Source organism: Pygoscelis adeliae, unplaced genomic scaffold (genome assembly GCF_000699105.1).
Source record: "Pygoscelis adeliae isolate BGI_AS28 unplaced genomic scaffold, ASM69910v1 Scaffold141, whole genome shotgun sequence".
Taxonomy (NCBI): domain Eukaryota; kingdom Metazoa; phylum Chordata; class Aves; order Sphenisciformes; family Spheniscidae; genus Pygoscelis; species Pygoscelis adeliae.
The window spans coordinates 1,582,264-1,599,994 of NW_008824231.1; the positions used below are offsets into that span (position 1 = coordinate 1,582,264).

Below are 17,731 nucleotides of genomic sequence, written 5' to 3' on the forward strand. Positions count from 1 at the left end.
GCACTGGAACAGGTTGCCCAGAGAAGTTGTGGATGTCCCCTCCCTGGAAGTGTTCAAGGCCAGGCTGGATGGGGCTTTGAGCAACCTGGTCTAGTGGCAGGGGGATTGGAGCTAGATGGTCTTTAAGGTCCCTTCCAACCCAATCCATTCTATGATTCTATGATCACACAGCACTCGTTTCATATCTGCACGTTGAATTAGAGCCGTGATTTTTGTGTGCAGGAATCCTGGCATTTCCTGGGACTTGAGTCTTCCTTCCCAGTCTGGTGAGGTGTTATGTCTGGATGCAGCCCAGAATGGAGGTTACCAGAGCCAAGATGAGAAAAAGGAATGACACTCATACCTCTCACAATTCCTCTAAGGAGCACCAGCCACCTACAGGTCCCTGCAGCTGTTCTACAGGATCAAGTAGTTAATCTGTTCAAGGAGTGAAGGAAAGTGACTGAGCGGAGAACTGAATGTGAAATTATAGAGATCTCCATGATGTTCAAATTTATTTTAAAGAGTATTAAAAATCAAGACACACCATTCTATTTCTCCATTCCTTCCTTCCCACATCAAGGCCAGAATATTCAACGTGAGCTAGAGTGGAAAGACGCTGGACTCCTATTTTGTGTTATCTTGTCATCTCCCTTGGGTAGTTAGAAGTTTTTTTTCTTTTAGTCTCTGCTCTTGTTAGAGCTGTTTCTTTTCTTGAGATTAACCATGTTGAGCAGTACCAGGGGATTTTTTTTTTTTTTTTTAGTAGCTCCTGCCCAAATGTTTCAAAATCAAGCAAAAGTAATCACAACGTTTCTCTTCACTTGAAACCATAACATTTTTTTGACAAGAAGTGCCTTTAAAGGAATGCCTCTTAATTTACGGTGGGCTGCTTTGTATTTTGTTTCTGTAACCTATCGCATTACATTTCCTGTGTGTTGAGTATGTATGTATTATGAGCTCTTAAAAACAAATATCCCAGAAGAAACGAGTTCAGTAAATGAATAAAACATTCTTGGGTAGCCCAAGTGGCAGTTTAATAGCTCATCCATTGGGACTTTCAAATAATGTAATGATGATGGCCATATAAATATATGGATAGATAAATAACTTCAATGAGGAGCTTGTTATAACTCTGCATACCACATCTGAAATGAAATCAAACTCTGAAAGTGCTGCCTGATGTGAAGGTCCAATTTTTCCAGTGCCAACCCTGAAACTGTACTTAAAAATACACAAACTGTGTTTGTGTATACATAAGTATACATAACGAAAACACGCATTCACAAACACACACACACATGTACATGTGTTGTTTCTAGGTGGAATTTAGTGTTTCAGGACTGATCCTGATTGCACTGAACCACTAAAACTTCATAGACTATTGGCATGACTGGATTTACAGCAGTGTATTTGAGATTAGGTCTTAGCCTGGGCTTGCTCTAGAAACAAATAGATAAATGGAATGGCATCTTAAGGTTGTCATGTTATATTGCCTGGAATATACACAACTTTTTCATTAGGTTCGCCTAATCACATGGCTTTGTAAATATCTACTTTGATGCCTGTCTGCCATAGCAGAGTCTGTAACCTTGGGTATGGATAACCTGAAGGTAAAGTTTTAAATCATTTTTGCTTGTAGCAATGAATTTCTCTGGAAAACTGATTTCTGATTATGGTGGACTGGGAAACTTGATGTTGATGGACATGAATGATGGAGAGAAGCCAGCTCAGACTGAACTATGGTGTGGACAGGAGAAACTAGACCACCAAATGAGGTGTAACTAAGATAATACAATTAATTTCATGACTCCAAAGATACCTATTTCTGGGAAGCTGCTGAGCTGTGGTGAAATAAGGTCTGGGTGCTCATATGAAACATAGCATCAGTATCCATCATAAGCCAGCAAAAATTCACTTTCTCTTAGCAGTGGGGAGAGGCTGGTATTGCAGTATAGCAGGAGGATGCTGAAGTGCTCTTGGTAAAAGGCAGCAACACAGTGATTGTTGAGTATTTTAATAATGCGACATCACAGAAGAGGCACAGCCCTTTATTTTGTTAAGAGTTGGGTCTCTCTCATTAGGATTTCTCATGCCCCTTGGCTGGCTTTTCCTCGGCAGCATACCGTATATTGGTTGTATTTTCCACTTAAGAGCATTGTCTCCCAGGCTAGGCTGAAGCAGCAGCTTTGGCAGTGTGAAGCATCAGCTTTTAGTGGCAGTACTCAAAGTGATTCACATCAAGCCCCATGAAAATAAGGGACTTCGATATTTTCACACAGGTGGATTAGGTTGATGAATGTTTGCTGTGCTGAAAAATAAGGTGGCACTGCTCTGATCTTTTAGTTGAGTGAAATGGCAACAACCATTAAAAAAATCTTTCCTAGCTGAAGTAGAAAAATTCCATCCTGGGTCTTCTGAGGATCAACCTGAGCAGGGGGAGAGCATGGGGAGACCTGGTCTCTCACGTACACAAAGCATTAGAGAATTGTACATATTTGATGTATAAACTCTATGGGTTGAAATGTTATTCACGGGACTCACATGATACGTGCACAACAATTGAGTGGGCATATTCAGAAAAGGAACTGCCACATGTAGTTCTGTGGGGATTTTCCTGTTACTGGGGAATGCAGGTCCAGGAGGTGATATAATCTTACATTTTAATTTTCTTTTTAAAGAGTTTGCTTATTTTGTTGGTATAATAGAAAAGAAAATAAGAAGGAAACAAGTTGAGGGGGGAAAGCTGCGTGTGAAAATAAGTGTACTGAAAGATGAGTGCCTTGATAAATGATCAAATTGATTAATGTGTTAAGCAATGGGACATAGACTGTGGGATCAGGAAGTTAAGTGTTTTGTGTGAACATTGTAACATCAGTGCAATAAACCGATTGTCGTTAGCACTTAGAAGCGCAATAGTCATTCAGTTATATTGGAAGTGATAACTAATATGAATTCATATTCCGAAACTTGCATGCAATTTATAAATCTCCTAGGGGATGTTGAAATCATGCTGGAAACTTAAATTAACCCCTGTCATTATCGACAACTTTTCCTATCCTTTTCCACTCTGTATTCTAGCTTGGAGAAAACTACGTTTTCAAGTAGCTTTTAAATGACAATGAGAACAATGTATGTGTGCAGTGGGTCTTTCAATAATTGCCTTTTAAAATTGATTTTTATGATTTTCACGACTAGCAGCAAATGTACTCTGTAACAAAGAAGCTTATTCATGCTGTCTCACTGTAAGCACCTGCCTAGTTTCCTCAGGCTCCTTTCCTCTCCTTTCAGTGGGAAGCAATAAGCAGGAGCCTGGCTCACAGCTTCTGCAGCACCCTCCAGCAACCTTCAGGCGGTGTCTCCACTTACCTTGTCTCCACTTAACCTCCCAATTTAGATCCCTAAAGTGAGGCAGTGGGGCTATTCCACAACAGGACTGTATGGAGGAACTCCAAATCTTCCCCAAATGACTGCTTATTAATTGCATTTGAATATTCACATTTATAGTGAGCCTTTTGAAATCAACGGAAAGGCTCTCACTGCTTTGAGGTGGCTGGAGTGGGACAGACTGGATCGAGACAGACTGCCGGCAATGGAGCCTTGTGCCTTATTTGTAGCCAAATTCTGCTTGTGCTTGCCAAATTGAAATGTGGTGCAAGCTCGAATTCACTCCATCTGAGCAAGGATATGTTTACGCTCTTGCTGGTTGGGATGGCCTGCTGGAAGCAGGACAGGCAGTAGATTAGACAGGGTCTTTACCCTTCTTAGGTTGGGGTGGCAGTAGTACACAGCCAATGGAGCATTTGTTGGCCATACAGAAAAAAATGTTCATCTGTGTCCTCATTTAGTGTATGTTACCCAGTGTATTTGGTGGAACGTGGTGACCATAATTACAGATGCATTGTGGTATATATTCAAGAGTAGAGTTAAGTCCTATTGGCTATCTCAGCTGCGCTGTTTCCTAACCTGAGTCTTCACCTGGGAGCTTTATTGAGCAGTTTTATTTTCTTCATTGTATCTTCTCTGTTCTCGGTATCTGGGTATGTGTATGCATATATGTATGTGTATGCAATTGCATTTAATTAGCTAGAATTCTTCCTTAATTTTGCTTTTTCTGAAGGTATCTGTAATTAAAGTAATGGCTGGGTAGTGATTTTTATGTACTACTTGTTCTTGGTAGCTCAGATTTCATCAACCGTGTGATCTTTCTTAACTGTCCATAAAAAAACTGATAACATTTGACTATCACAGTGCTACATACATAATGAAAATCCTGTCTCCTTTCCAAGTATTGCAACTAAAAATGAGTTTTCTAATACGCTCTGAAAACAAACAAGTTTAGGCTTAGTTGGAGCTACTGGTAAATAAAAACAATAATTTCTGTATGTGGTTCATCCTCTTATATAAACTTAGGCAAATATGTGTGTCTGATTTTAGTTTTTTTTCAATATGATTATTATGATGGACTGTGTGCATGTGTGTATAGATGTGGTAGGGTCTCATAGAGTTTTTTATGTTAAAAAAGTGTATAAACATACGTATATATATTTATGTATTATGTGCATCTATGTGCGCATGCATACATATTACACACACACACACACATGTAAAAATATAATCCAAAACTGGTGCTTTTGTGTGTGTCTGTGTATATAGTGTTCTCCCCTTCTGTTTTGTTAAATATACAGTGACTAGTTATGGCATATATTTTGTTTTTCATTAGAAATTTAATAAGTAGTTTTGACATGACACTTCACAGTACAGTTTTTATCTCTTGATCAACTGTTTCCTGTTTTCTTTCTCTGTCACAGGGTGAAAGAATGATGTGATGGAGGTGAATATGGGCCGCTGGTCAGGCTCACGGCCACCTCCGTCATGCCTTGCCCTTCTGATTGTCAAGTTCCTGGTGTCCGTTTGCCAGGTAGCTCGTGGGACCGCCACACTTGGCTTTCACTTTACACATTCCACTTACAATGCTACGGTGTATGAGAATTCGGCAGCCAGGACCTACGTCAACAGTCAAACGAGGATGGGCATTACCTTGGCTGACCTTTCATGGGATATCAAGTACAGGATAGTGTCTGGCGATGACGAGGGCTTTTTTAAAGCAGAGGAAGTCATCATTGCTGACTTCTGCTTCCTAAGAATAAGGACTAAAGGTGGGAATTCTGCTATATTGAACAGAGAAATCCAGGACAACTATTTATTGATGGTGAAAGGGTCTGTCAGAGGAGAGGACTTGGAAGCATGGACAAAAGTGAACATCCGGGTTTTGGATATGAATGACTTAAGACCTTTGTTTTCACCAACCACGTACTCTGTCACGATAGCGGAAAGCACTCCTTTAAGGACTAGCATTGCACAGGTGACCGCAACAGATGCGGATATTGGGTCCAATGGTGAATTTTATTATTACTTCAAAAACAAAGTTGATCTCTTCTCAGTTCATCCTACGAGTGGTGTTATCTCCTTAAGTGGCCGATTAAACTATGATGAGAAAAACAGATACGATCTTGAGATTTTGGCTGTGGACCGTGGGATGAAGCTTTATGGAAACAATGGCGTAAGCAGCACTGCCAAGCTTTATGTTCACATTGAACGTATAAATGAACATGCCCCAGTGATAAATGTAGTAACCCATATTCCCTCCCCATCAGACAAGGAGCCTACCTATGCAGTTGTTTACATTGACGACCTAGATGAAGGAGCCAATGGAGAAATAGAATCTGTTTCTATTGTGGCTGGAGATCTGCTAGAACAGTTCTTTCTGACTAAAGAAGGTAAATGGATGAATGAGTACAAAATCAAAGAAAGAAAGCCTATTGATTGGGACAGCTTCCCATATGGTTATAACCTGACTCTCCAAGCCAAGGACAAAGGATCTCCTCAGAAATTTTCTGCAGTCAAACTGGTCCACATTGCTAGTCCCAAGAAAGAAAGTATCCCCATGAAGTTTGAAAAGGAAGTATATGATGTTTCGATCAGTGAATTTTCACCTCCTGGTGTGGTGGTTGTGGTAGTTAAGCTGATGCCTGAGCCACAGGGTGTGGAATATAAAATATCTCCAAGTGAGGAAGCTGAGTATTTTAAGATCAATCCCAACACAGGCCTTATTACTACTGCTCGTCCTTTGAAAATCATTGAGAAGGACCTCTATGAATTAGAAGTATATACAAACAAAGGTGGTGATTTAAAAGCACAGGTTACTGTCAGGTTAGAAGATGCCAACGATCACACTCCGGAGTTCCAGCAGCCCTCCTACAGCTCGTTCGTCAACGAAAGCGTCCCTGTAGGGTCTAGCGTTTTGGCAGTTTCAGCAGTTGATAAAGATAGGGGAGAAAATGGATACATAACATACAGCATTGCCAGTCTGAACTCACTGCCATTTACAGTAAACCAGTTTACAGGTGTCATCAGCACATCTGAAGAACTGGACTTTGAGTCTTCACCAGAAAGCTACAGGTTCATTGTGAGAGCTTCCGACTGGGGTTCTCCCTACCGCCATGAAAGTGAAGTGAATGTCACCATATACATAGGCAATGTCAATGATAACAAACCCCTCTTTGAAAAAGTGGCGTGTCAGGGAGTGATTTCATCTGATTTTCCCGTTGGTGGTCACATCACTGCTGTTTCTGCAATAGACATAGATGAGTTAGAGCTTGTGAAGTACAAAATAATCTCTGGAAATGAACTTGGCATTTTTTATTTAAATCCTGACTCTGGTGTCCTGCAGCTTAAAAAATCTCTAATTAATTCTGGCATAAAGAACAGCAATTTTGGCCTTAAGATAACAGCAACTGATGGAGAGAACTTTGCTGATGCTATGTTTGTTAATATTTCGGTGGTTCATGGGAAAGTGTCTTCAAAGACCTTTAGCTGTAGAGAAACTAGGGTTGCTCAGAAGCTAGCAGAAAAATTACTCAAAAAGGCAAAAGCAAATGTGAAGCTGAATTTGGAAGATGGTTTTCTTGATTTTTATTCGGTGAACAGGCAGGCACCACATTTTGACAAATCCTTCCCTACTGATGTAAAGGTTTCAGAGGATCTGCCAGTTGGGGCGACCATCCTGAGGATAAAAGCCTATGATGCAGACTCAGGCTTTAATGGGAGAGTAGTTTATACAATTTCTGATGGTAACGTAGATAGTTGTTTCAACATTGACATGGAGACGGGGGTACTTAATGTTCTTATGCCATTGGACCGTGAAAAAACAGAGCTCTATCTCCTTAATATTACAATTTATGATTTAGGTAATCCACAGAAATCTGCATGGAGACTGTTGACTGTCACTGTGGAGGATGCAAATGATAACATGCCTGTTTTTTTACAGGACAGTTACTCAGTTAATATTTTAGAAAGTACAAGTCTTGGTACAGAGATTATCCAGGTAGAAGCCAGAGATAAAGACCTAGGATCCAATGGTGAAGTGACTTACTCAGTACTGACAGACACCCAGCAATTTGCCATCAACGGTTCCACGGGAATGGTGTATGTGGCCGATCAACTAGACCGGGAATCAAAAGCAAACTATACACTGAAGATTGAGGCTAGGGACAAAGCAGAGAGTGGCCATCAGCAGTTTTCCATTGTGCCTCTGAAGGTTTTTTTGGATGATGTCAATGATTGCTCTCCAGCCTTTATACCGTCCAGCTACAGTGTGAAGGTCCTTGAGGACCTGCCAGTTGGCACTGTCATAGCTTGGTTGGAAACTCATGATCCAGATCTCGGCTTGGGAGGTCAAGTCCGTTACTCACTGGTGAATGATTACAACGGGCGGTTTGAAATAGACAAAGCGAGTGGCGCCATCCGCTTGAACAAAGAGCTCGATTACGAGAAGCAGCAGTTCTACAACCTGACTGTGCGTGCAAAGGACAAGGGGCGACCGGTTTCTCTCTCTTCTGTTTCTTTTGTGGAAGTTGAAGTGGTGGATGTTAACGAAAATCTCTATACCCCCTACTTTCCTGACTTTGCCGTCATTGGATCTGTAAAGGAAAACTCCCGCATTGGTACAAGTGTTTTGCAAGTTGTTGCTCGAGACGAGGACTCTGGAAGGGATGGAGATATCCAGTATTCCATCAGGGATGGCAGCGGCCTGGGGAGATTCAGCATAGATGAAGAAACCGGTGAGTTTTGTTTCTAATTTCCTTTTCCATTCGTAGAGGTCTTTGCAAAATCAAAGCTTAGGTGTAATTATTTTCTACCCTTAAGAAGAAGTTCAGTTCTTCTTAACAGGCAAGATAAAATTATAAATAAGGATTTTCCAGGCACAGCAATGACATGATTTAATTACCTGGTTACATTCATCACTCTGTGGGTATGAAATAATACACATTTCTTTTCAGCAGCTATGTGATGACTCCATTTAGAAAGCAGTGATAGTTACGGAATGACTTGCTTCCAGCCACTGTATTATCTGTTGATCATTGTAAATTACTCGGGTCACCTCCACAGAGTCACAATGCTCATGACCTTGAATGCGGTGTTAAACCCAATGAAAGGAAATAAGGAGCATGAAACAGAATTATTTCATCCTAAAACCTATTTGTGGTCTTGTTCTTATTATTGGTGGGAGTAATTTTTCATGGGAGTTAGCAGTCTGGAATGATATGCCATTCTGTATAATACGATTTCTTGTAGCATGGTGTTCATCAGTGTTGGCATGCTTGTGTAAAAGTAGAAATACAGAGAAAGATGCTAACTGTAAGCCAACTACGTTAGCTTTCCCTTGGAGGCGGTAGTATATGAACATCGATGTTAGAAAACAGTACTAATAGAGTGAAGATTTTCAAGATGAACTTCACTACTGTGTCACCCTATTCGAAAATGTGGAAAAGACTAAGTATAAAAGGCTATCTAGTAAAACGCTTAACAAGCTGGCTGTTTAAATGTCTGATAGCTGTTGGGAGTAATGGTGCAGCTGTGGTACTAGATGGTACTAGAAATGAGAAAATATTAGTCAACAGTTTCAGAAATTATATTAACTATGTTAGGTCCATGGGTTTACTGTGGTTTAAGCAGACTTTGTATGTCTTTTTCTAAAGCTTTTAATTGAGAATGTGGTATTAAAACATAAGATTAAAATGTATGTTTTGGCAAAATCAAACTGTTTAATCAAATGTCAACTTTCTAAACTGAACATTATGAAAAACAGACGACATTACAAATGCTGTGCATCGCATCTGAGCATAAGCAGTGAAAAATATTTTTATTCTATTTGTGCTATAGTCTCTCTGCTGCAGCTGTGCACAGATGATACAGTCAAAACCTTGTGTTCAGAAACATCAAACTTGAGTGTCAAAAGTCAAGAGGGCGCCTACTCTAATTTCCAGAAACGTTAAGAGCTCACAAGCCTACAGTGCTAATAGCAATTGAAGGCATCCGGGCAACATTATTTAGGCGGTTGAACATGAATTTCAATTGTAAGCTCCTGCATTTGAAAAATTTGGCCTACCTGCTTATTCAGTAGCATCAATTTCAGCTAAATGGGTTCTTTATAAAGCAATGGGAGACTGATCCAAACGCTGCAGTGTTGGTCTGAAAATCTCAAGATTCAATATTTATTGAACTGAAAGGAATTGTTAGAGTAAGTTAGTGCATGTTGCTCATTAATAAATTAACCAGGGTTTTTACCCTGTGTCTAGACTAGTAGGGGCAATAGCCCATAAGAAGTTAGGATCCCCCATTCAGTAAAGCACAAATCATGTTTTGACATGAGTGGGAATTGTACTTAATATTCCACATTAAACATACTTCGTTTCTTTCCAGAATTGAAATCTAGTTGGGGGGGTTGACCCCACAAACCAGCCCCCGAACTTTAGAAGTTGCATGTGTTTATCATTCTTTCACTCTTCCACAAGAATTTTAATGAAAATGAACCAACCCTGTCATTTGTCCTGTTTCACTAAACCGTTCCAGAAGGCACTTCATAATCCAGCAGATCAAAAGACTCTTCTGGATTCTTTTTCTATCTGTTTTCCACAACTGTTCAGTACAACTTAAACCTTCTTGAAACCATCTTGGGGAACACTTGAGTGCATAGTTGCAGCCAGGGTGATGTGGAGAGCAGGGCTTGGGGGTTCAGGAGCTACTCTGAGTCATGCTGTTGTAACCTGAGTGCAGAATTTGACCTGCTGTGTCAAATACGACACAACATTAATATTCTGCTGTTGAACTGGTGGCAACTTAAATGCTGCTGAATGATGAATCAGCTTTCTAGATGTAGAAAAGAGCTCAAGCCACATATTGAATTAATTTACAAAGACATAGCTGTTTATTTACTTTCAGCGCAGTTAATTTGTCACTTTTAAACTGACTGACTCTATTGGCTTATTCACCATCTCTCCTGAAATTTGTGAAGGTAAGCAGGAGTGCAAAGTACAACAAATCAATAGTTTTGGCTGCTGCCTTAATGAAAAGAAGACTGCAGTATCCATTATAATCATTAGGATATAAACTGGGCCAAATTCATCCTGATATGTGAGCAGGCTGGACTCCAAGCACGTCTGTGCTTTCAGCAAAATTCTGCTTGAGTGCATTATTTTTATTCTTCTACACTATTCCATCTTAATGGTGTCACCCAGTGTGTTGAGTGAGATGTGCCTGTGCTCCCCAAGGCACGTCGATACTGAGGAGGGGAAACGGTGCAGGGATACCTGAGGAGGAGCTGGCCTGCATGGTGGATCCACACCACTCCAGGCTGCCGCAGACCTGTTAGCATGGTGGCTTTGTTCTTATTCCACTATAGATGTATACAGGTGCATATAGGTGCATCTAACTCCACTGAACTTGACCTGGCTTGTGGTGTGGGTGCCACAACAGGCTGTTCTCCATTCAGATCTGAACAGTGGTTCGTGGTCAGCAAGCTTGGGAGTCTCCTCCATATTGGCCAATATGGATCTCTCTGCATAGGGTGTACGTGCAAATCCTTGTGCTGTTGCAGTTTGATAAGAGATGTGCCACGGGGGTGAGCCTGGGATTTCCTTCCCACAGTGCTGCTCTTTGCCTTGTGTCGTAGAGAATTGGTTTTGAGGATTATCATCGTTGTGTTACAGCATTCACTGTTAGATACTGTGTGTTCATATGTGGTAGTAACCGGAAGCATAGCAAGCATTTGTCAGCTAGAAGTATTTGCTGAAGTGAAATTTTACATGTATTTGGTCCCACAGCCTTGTGAATCACTTCCATATTTATTTCAGTGGATTTACTTTCCTTTTCCGCGAGGCAGAGCCAGTACAAATTTGTAAATCAATAAAAACTCCTGAAGTAGAAGGCAGCAGTTCCTGACCTCCTCCAACTTCACCCCTGGTTTCCCACTAGTACCTTAAGCAGAAGACTAAATTTCTCGTGGGTTTACAATTCAACTCATGATTCATAGCTAAAAAATTGGTTTAAGACTTTTCTAGAGGTTAAAAAAAAAAAAGGAACTTTTTTTTAATAGAGGACTCTTATTTGTTGATTCAAGCCTCAATGGAGATTGAGTTTGTCACCAGCCTGGGTGTATAGTTCAAACTCATTGATTTTTCTATCCTCATTGGCCTATTTATTGACTGTTGGTATAAATGTCACAAGCTTGCCATTTAAGATCCCTGCGCTGAGGGACACATAATGTGATCCTGCCATTTATGGATTCTCTTTTTTCTTCTGTCTCCTGTTCAGAACCGCTCCCTCTCATTCTCTTGGACTCCTGAGATGTAATCTATATGATGAAATATGGTCATCTGCAGCCAGAACTAGTCACTGCAGGCTTTCCTTATAGTCAACAGAGAGAAATGGGCAATTGAGAAACATGATTCATTTTACCCTAAAGTAAAAATATAAAATAAGTTGAATGAATCATGCTCTAAAAATGTTCATTTTTCTCTGAACTATGAAAGGTCCCTGTATGACTAGCTCAGAGGTAGAGGTCTACACTAAACACCTTGCTTTGGTCAGCTCTAACCCATCCTTGTTAACTGTAAACCAACTGTAAACAAGAATGTATTCTGTCAGGTTCACATGCTAGATAATATGTGTAGACTCCTCTCTACCGGTTTGATGTTTTTAGCCTAATTTCAGGGAATTGTCTTTCAATATGAAGCCTGCACATAAATGTACTTTTAAAAATAAGAACTGGAAAGAAGGTTTTCAAGAGTATAAGAGATGAGAGTTGTGCAGCTAATATTTTATGATTTTTCATTTTCTGAAAATACAGTGCTGGACAGGAGCATCCCACCTTCTTTTCCATCTATAAAAAGTCATCAAGGTCTGATGCTTTGACCTTACTTGCGAAAGTAGGTGGTTACCTTCCCCTTACGCAACTCAGAGGCTATGGAGAAGCTCGAGCCATTTCTTCATCTCTAGTACTGCTTCCTGCCTGGTGTGTTTCTCCAAACTCCTCGCCAGTCTGCTAATTGCAGTTCCTTAGAATAGAATTGTGTAAAAACCCCTCTATATTTCCAGATTGTTGTAACACAAAATGAGCAGAGATCTGTTAAAGATTTTTGTGGGATGACAGTGTTCTCTGAGTTTTCATCCTAGTGATGGCTCTAATAGATATAACTAGTCTTCTGGAAATGGTCTCTGTCAGAGGTCCTCTACTGCCTTCATAAAACCCTGGATTTTCTCAGCTCTGGTATGTACACCCTCATAGTGCTGATACCACAACAAAATGGTGTATTTTTGCTGTCTCAAGAGCTGGTGGTGACTCCAGAAAATGCATATGGGTTTATGATATCACCTACCTTGGGTGACTAATTGCCAGTTAGCAGTACCTCTCTTCTGGCTGCTGTAGGGACTTGGACAACTAGCGAGACTTCCTGACTTCTCAAAAGGTTGAGTTAGATGAGATCAGTCCTAGCCTAAATGCTGACGTCTTCCTTTTCATTTTTTAATGATTTGTGGTTCAGCTAAACAGCATTTTTGACTCAAGCTCCACTTTTTAGTCTGGCATGTGTTTCTACTCTGTGCACAGTTGATGTAACAGCCTGGCGCTCGAAGAGTTTCTATATTTACCCCTATGCTACCCGTGGATGTACTAGTAATAGCAAATGAACAAAATGAGTTCTAGAGGAGCAGAGAGACTAGACACACTCAGCATCTTCTGCTGCAGACTTCTGTAGGCTTGATCGGTGTTGGTGTGGCAGTGCCGCGGGATGCAAGGAATGACTAACTCCACTGCATAGGTGGGAAAACTGAAACAGTAAGTCTTTTTCTACTTCTAAGGAAAGCACTGAAACGTCTTCTTAAGTCCCACTGAAATTGAACACAGAGATAAAATAGTGGTATTACTGAAATGCTTAGGGGATGTTTAATGTTCTTGCAAAGCCCATGAGCATGGACTTAAGCGATGCTTTCAAAACTTACTAACCTCATTTCCTAAGGTTATTCAGGAGTCTGAGTCCCCTGATTTTCATTGGGGCTTTAAATTTAGGCATTAGCTGGCACTAATGTCCACCCCTGTAGAGGCCCTCTGATAAGAACACGAGCTGGAGATGACCCTGTTAACTTGTTATCTTTAGGTGTTTTCAGCCCTGAAATTCAAATGAATAAGCCAAGCCTGTCTTTCACGGTGCTGAAATCTTAAAGATAATATTAAATGGAGGTAGAGTGCGAATTATTACAGACTCCATGGATTTATTTATGGTGCCAAGGATAGCGGTCAGATCTTCTATTTTGATACCTTTTAAGGTACCCCATGAGTGATAGAAATTCCTGACAAACTGTGGCTGGAGTCTAAAAAGAAGCCAGTCGGTGTTGGAAAACCCTAATCATGTCTTCAAACGATTAATAATGGAAACTAGAAACATTAGATGATACAGTTTACAATAAAGCAGACCTGCCTACACTGTTATATCTGTCTGGCAGAAGGGAATAAATTTATTGCTTCAGACTCTTTGCATCTTGTCACCGTCTTCTAAAATAGTTTTTGGTTGTTGTGTATGCAAGTTGAAGGATACTTTCACTTATTACAATTTGAGTGGTCTGATAAATATTTATGTGGGACCATTACTAGTATTTCCTTGAAACAAAATCAAGTAAAAATGAAAATGGTTTGTGATATGTGATTTTTTTTGCCCTTACTTGTTTAATTTTATGAAAGTGTGTAGGAACTGGTGGGTAAATCTGGGGAGACTCACCTGTAGAACTGAATTCATTGTAGAGTTTTGAGGCATTAGTATGACATATGTTCTTCATTTTTCTGGTGACTGTAGGCAAATTTGATTGCCCAGAGCCACTTAATTATCACAGGCTTCTAAAACCAGTTTTCAAAGAAACTTCAGGCCATACAACAAGAGAAGTGCCTGTGGGTGCTGCTGGGAGGTGGCTCAGGAAAGGGGGATGCTTGTGGGGGAGGCACTTGCAGCCGCCACTTGGGACTGGAGATCATCGGTCCTCAGCCCGTCTGCGATGGCTCTCCTGAGCAGCCTCTCTGGGAAGGAGCATGCCAGATGGATCACAGAGCACGGTCGTGGCCGAAATCTGGTCTGTCGTCCTGTGTCTGTGTCAGCCATGAATAAAGCATTTGTGGGAACAGCTATCTGAGTCTGCAGTACTGTGTTGTCATTGTTCTGTGAGTTATCTCTGGCAGCTTCTAATAGTGCAAGCTTTCCTTCATTTATGATTTCCAATTTTAGGAAAGTAATTGTTAACATTTTTCTTTTTCTTTAAAATTAGTTGTGGTGGAAAAACAAGTTTTTTTCATAAATTCTGTGTCTGTGTGCTTATAATTTCCCTGTCATTTGTAGCTGTAAATTAGTAAAGGAACAAGGCTTGTCTTGGTTTCACTGGGGTGAATTTGTTTAAGTTTTTATTTAATAATATGAACCCTAAAACAATGCATCAGCTTACGAAAATATTTACTTTAAAGGGCCCTTAGTATCCTGACATACTTTGAAAGTTTCCTAAGTGAGGCCAGTCATGCAGAATTGTTCCATTCAAACTGTTTAGCTCTCTTGGCTTTATACCTCATAAAACAGCTCATGATGTACAAATTTTATAGCTAGCTGTAATTTGCATGTTTTCCCTTCTTTGGAAAATGTTTAGAGAATCACTTTATTATTCAGGATGCTCCTGACGATAGGACATTTCGTCTCAATCTCCAAGTAATTTATTTATTAATAAAGAAATGTGCAGTTTGTATTTCTTCCTAGCTGTCACCTTTATCACCCTTGAGATCTGTTTCCAAGAGTAGTCCGTACTATCGCGTGTTCTGTTATTCTCTCCCTTAATATGTAAGCCCAGAAGTGACCCCTACATTATGCTGCGCATCACGGTCCATTAAATTATACACAAGTGCTTCTGCCGAAAGCTTATGCCCAAAGTGCCACCAATGGGACCAAGCCACAAGGTAGCCAGTTAAGTGAGACTGGAGGAAAATTGACTTACAATGTCTGCTGTTCAGTCTGAGCATCCGAGCACCAGCTTTATCCTGGTATCACTTCAGACCATGATCTGCCTTCCCATGTGAGCAATTCATGGTAGTTCAGAGGAAACTGGTGAAAAATCCATTTTTGCTCTTCCAAGGCACCGATGGAAGCCCAGGGGCATTGAGAAGTGATGTTGTTAATGCAAAGCATTATGCAAGTTTATGAGCATGTGGAGGGCAATACGGGCAGTCCTGTCCTCCTGGGACATACAGAGGAGGATGTTTCAGCAGTGTCTAAGATTACGTAGAGCCACTGTGGTATAGTGCCTAATCCTTTCCTGAAACTAGTCCAAGAGAGAGGGAATGTCCAGTGGCTGATAAAATCGAGGACACATCCTGCTGTCTGACCCTTGAAGCAGGTTGTGTGGCTTTTTAGGGAGCAGTAGAACTAGACAGAGTTAATCAGGAATTTGTCGGGCTGGTTTGGAGCAGGGACAGGTGGTAACACTGGACTGATCAAAAATATAAGTCCATGTATCTCTTCCCCTGCTTCAATACATAGACAGGCTCCAGGATTTACCTTGGAAGATGGATTAAAGGGTGCTTTTTACGAAGCTGTTTGCAGTTCAAGGACTACAAGTAATGGTGAATCAGGCACTTGCTTGGAAAGCTCTTCCAATCTTTCACTGCTCTCATTGCTAAAAAACTGTGTCATATTTTAAGGCTGTTTGGCTGATTTCAGTGTTCAAGTCTTGGAACTTGTTAGGTCTTTGCCAGCAAGGTAAAAATAAAACAAAATAAAAAAATCCTTCCACTGTCAGATCTCTCTCTATTCATACATATGTGCTTACCTGACAATAGATGTTTGGAGATGAGCTTCTATAGCTCATGGAACAGATTCTTTTAATCTGTAGTCTGCTGTTTCATGTAAACATCTTTATTACACTTATGGTGTCTTATTAGCATTGAAGTGTTGCCAATAAGAAATAACTGAGAGAAAGCCAAACTGATGCATGTGGGGAGGGAGTTTTCGTTGCAGTTGGTTTGCATTAGGTGTTCGCACTAATACTTTTTTGTGTTTCTCAGAGTTAAGTTGTCCACTGGCATCGACCTGATAATTTTGTCTGTGCCTAACAAAAAAAGGGGTAAATCCATTCAGTTGTGGTTAGGAGTTGTCACATCTTTCTCTTTTTCTGCGAATGTTTTGAGGACAGCTCTGCAGGCTCTGCCTCCAGTGTTTTGCAGATCGTGGGGCAGTGAAGTGGGGTGGGAAGCCGCATGATCTCTCACTGCCGGCTGGGCCCTGGGCTAACCTCCCTAGCATTGTAATTAGGTGACATGGGGATTAAGTTGGACACGTAACATGGGGCAGTGTTCATCTCATATGGCTTTGCTCCCCTGGTTAAATGTCTCACGTAGGTTGGACATGAATATGTTGCTCAGCTAAGGTGAGGTGAGTCCTACCCCAGGTGGTGAAAGGTGGTTGTGTGAGTCCTGCTGGTGGTACCTGCCCTCTGCTCAGGCAAGTCCTGCTGCAGTGTACTGTGGGAGCAGGAAGTGTGTGAAGATGTAGGACTGTGCTTGGCTTCCCTCATGCTCTCTGCATCAGAGGAATGGGAAAGGAAATGGGGAGTGTGGGTCTTCAGAGAGCTGTGGTACCCTCCAGTGCATCCCCCATCTAAATGATTGGGGACATCAGGACATGCTGTGGAGCCTACCTGTCCTTCCATTTAGACACACATGGATTTTTGCTCTTGGATGTCTGTACCATGTCCTGAAGAGAGTAACCAAACAATATGTTTATAGCCAGTACACCTCAACTTTGCAGCTGTTCCCCACTGGTGACAGTCTGGTTACCACAACCCTGCCTCAAGAGGGGGGCAGCATGAATCATAGAATCATAGAATCATTTAAGTTAGAAAAGACCTTTAAGATCACCGAGTCCAACCATTAACCTAACGCTGCCAAGTCCACTGCTAAACCATGTCCCTAAGTGCCACATCTACACGTGTTTTAAATACCTCCAGGGATGGTGACTCAACCACTTCCCTGGGCAGCCTGGTCCAATGCTTGGTAACCCTTTTGCTGCAGAAATTTTTCCTCATGTCCAATCTAAACTTCCCCTGGTGCAACTTGAGGCCATTTCCTCTCGTCCTATCGCCAGTTACTTGGGAGAAGAGACCAACACCCACCTCGCTACAACCTCCTTTCAGGTAGTTGTAGAGAGCGATGAGGTCTCCCCTCAGCCTCCTTTTCTCCAGGCTAAACAACCCCAGTTCCCTCAGCTGCTCCTCATAAGACTTGTGCTCCAGACCCCTCACCAGCCTCGTTGCCCTTCTCTGGACATGCTCCAGCACTTCGACGTCCTTCTTGTAGTGAGGGGCCCAAAACGGAACACAGTATTCGAGG

The 17,731-nt window shown here is 41.2% G+C and overlaps 1 protein-coding gene across 1 annotated transcript in view; it reads left to right on the top strand.

Annotated features, from left to right (window-relative positions):
• Positions 1 to 17,731, top strand: part of FAT3 (FAT atypical cadherin 3) — a 365,482-nt gene that overhangs the window by 22,847 nt on the left and 324,904 nt on the right. The window contains exon 2 of the mRNA XM_009334867.1: positions 4,791 to 8,102. Within this exon, the coding sequence (XP_009333142.1) occupies positions 4,808 to 8,102 (3,295 nt within the window). The 5' untranslated portion in view covers positions 4,791 to 4,807. The remainder of the gene's footprint in view (positions 1 to 4,790; positions 8,103 to 17,731) is intronic.